This window comes from Austrofundulus limnaeus, unplaced genomic scaffold, assembly GCF_001266775.1.
Source record: "Austrofundulus limnaeus strain Quisiro unplaced genomic scaffold, Austrofundulus_limnaeus-1.0 Scaffold401, whole genome shotgun sequence".
In the NCBI taxonomy this organism is placed as follows: domain Eukaryota; kingdom Metazoa; phylum Chordata; class Actinopteri; order Cyprinodontiformes; family Rivulidae; genus Austrofundulus; species Austrofundulus limnaeus.
This window is the reverse complement of record NW_013952803.1, coordinates 189524-191171: the sequence shown is the minus strand read 5'-3', so window position 1 is coordinate 191171 and position 1648 is coordinate 189524. Positions and strand designations below refer to the sequence as shown.

General features: G+C 37.3%; 1 protein-coding gene across 1 annotated transcript in view; it reads right to left on the bottom strand.

Annotated features, from left to right (window-relative positions):
- Positions 1–1648, bottom strand: part of LOC106528740 (tyrosine-protein kinase SRK3) — a gene marked incomplete in the record, with an annotated part of 88042 nt that overhangs the window by 43141 nt on the left and 43253 nt on the right. The window contains 1 exon segment of the mRNA XM_014023986.1: positions 935–1082. Coding sequence (XP_013879440.1) covers positions 935–1082 — 148 coding nt within the window.

Below are 1648 nucleotides of genomic sequence, written 5' to 3'. Positions count from 1 at the left end.
CTCGTACGCACAACTTAAGAACAAATCTGTGCGTACGAACGGTTCTTGCATGAGGCCCAATGTCCTTTAAACGCACGAGACCAAAGTGAGGAATTTTATCTACAAGTGTGTGTTTGGCAATGGCAAAAAAAAACTGCCTTTCAGCACAAATACCTTTCTGACAGCTGAAGCTTGAACCAAACTGGGTCATGAACCAACAGGACAGTGACCTCAAACACGACTGCAAATGTGCAACAGAACAGCTGGTGCAGTGGTCCAGTCAAAGTCCTAACCTCAAACCAGTCTCCGGATCCTTTCAATGTGACTTTCAGAGGCTCCATGTAAATACTTAGATTTCCTACTAAAACAAGGTGTTCACTTAAATAAGCAGAGAAAAGATCCAGGCGTATGATTCACAGTACATTTTGTTTGTACAAACTGACATAAAACTGACAAGCCTCTGTACAAACAGACACATACAGTATGTTGTATTGTACTACACATTGGCTGTTTGTGAGAGAGGATTCCATTGAATACGATGCTAGAGATGCTTCAAAAAACCAAACAGAAAAACATGCAGTGGGGCTTAAAAATGTTGTGTTTGTCATTCTGTCATCTGACATTAGAGCCAAGAGCATCTCATCTATTCACATGGCTTACACACACTGTTATTATAAAATCCAAAATATTCATGATCCAGGGTCCAGTCCAGGAAGCAACCTCTGTTACTCACCCAAACCTTTTTAAAACAGGATGATTTTATTCAGATAAATAAATCCACTCTGCTAATTATCTAAATGTTCATGTTCCCAGAACACAAGGTGGAGGAGTGGCTGCTGTTTTCAATCAGGAAAACTGATTATTTCTGAAGCAGGAAAAAAAAAGCAGCAAGTGCAGAGCTGCTTTATAAATTTGTTTTATAAATAAATACAAGTCTTTGTTAAAGGAATCTTACCTTGTTTTAGTGTCTTTATGGCTACTTTCTTTTTCTCTTTGGTCCAGAACGCCTCCCACACTTCTCCAAAGTGTCCCTCTCCCAGCCTTCTGACAAGTTGGAACTCCTCCCGTGGTCTCTCCCAGGACTCCATGTCAAACAGCTCACGCTGCAGAAACACACAGCAGTAGTCTTTGCATGTTTTCTGAACATTTTTTTAAACTTTAATTTTTATTAACATTTTCACTGGACATGTAAAGATAAATCAGACATTTTCCAGAGTATTGTAACCTTTAAAGGCCACTCCCACAGTATCCATGTATAGAACATACAGAGATGAACATATATAAAATGTAATTAAATAATCAAAAGAAAACAAAACCTCTAGGTTACAAGTGTCTAGGATCTACAAGGGTCCTTTGATGTGCTGGGCTTCCATAAGTCTCTTTTTGAGTGTCATATAGTGTCCATTTTTCCCATTTGATCATAAAGAGATTTTCTTTTAGTCTGAGAATAAAGGTCATTCGCTCTATCGTATAAATTTCCTTAGAGGGATCCATGATTAGTTGCAACATTAGACTTTATTTGATAAACACATATTTTAACTGTAAAATAAAGACTGTAAAATACCGTAGGATGTTCAGTTTTTATCATTTTTAAACTAAAAGTTTAAAAATATATTACACAGACAGGGCCATTTTAGTTACATGTAAAGCATTCTGGGTAAATGATGAC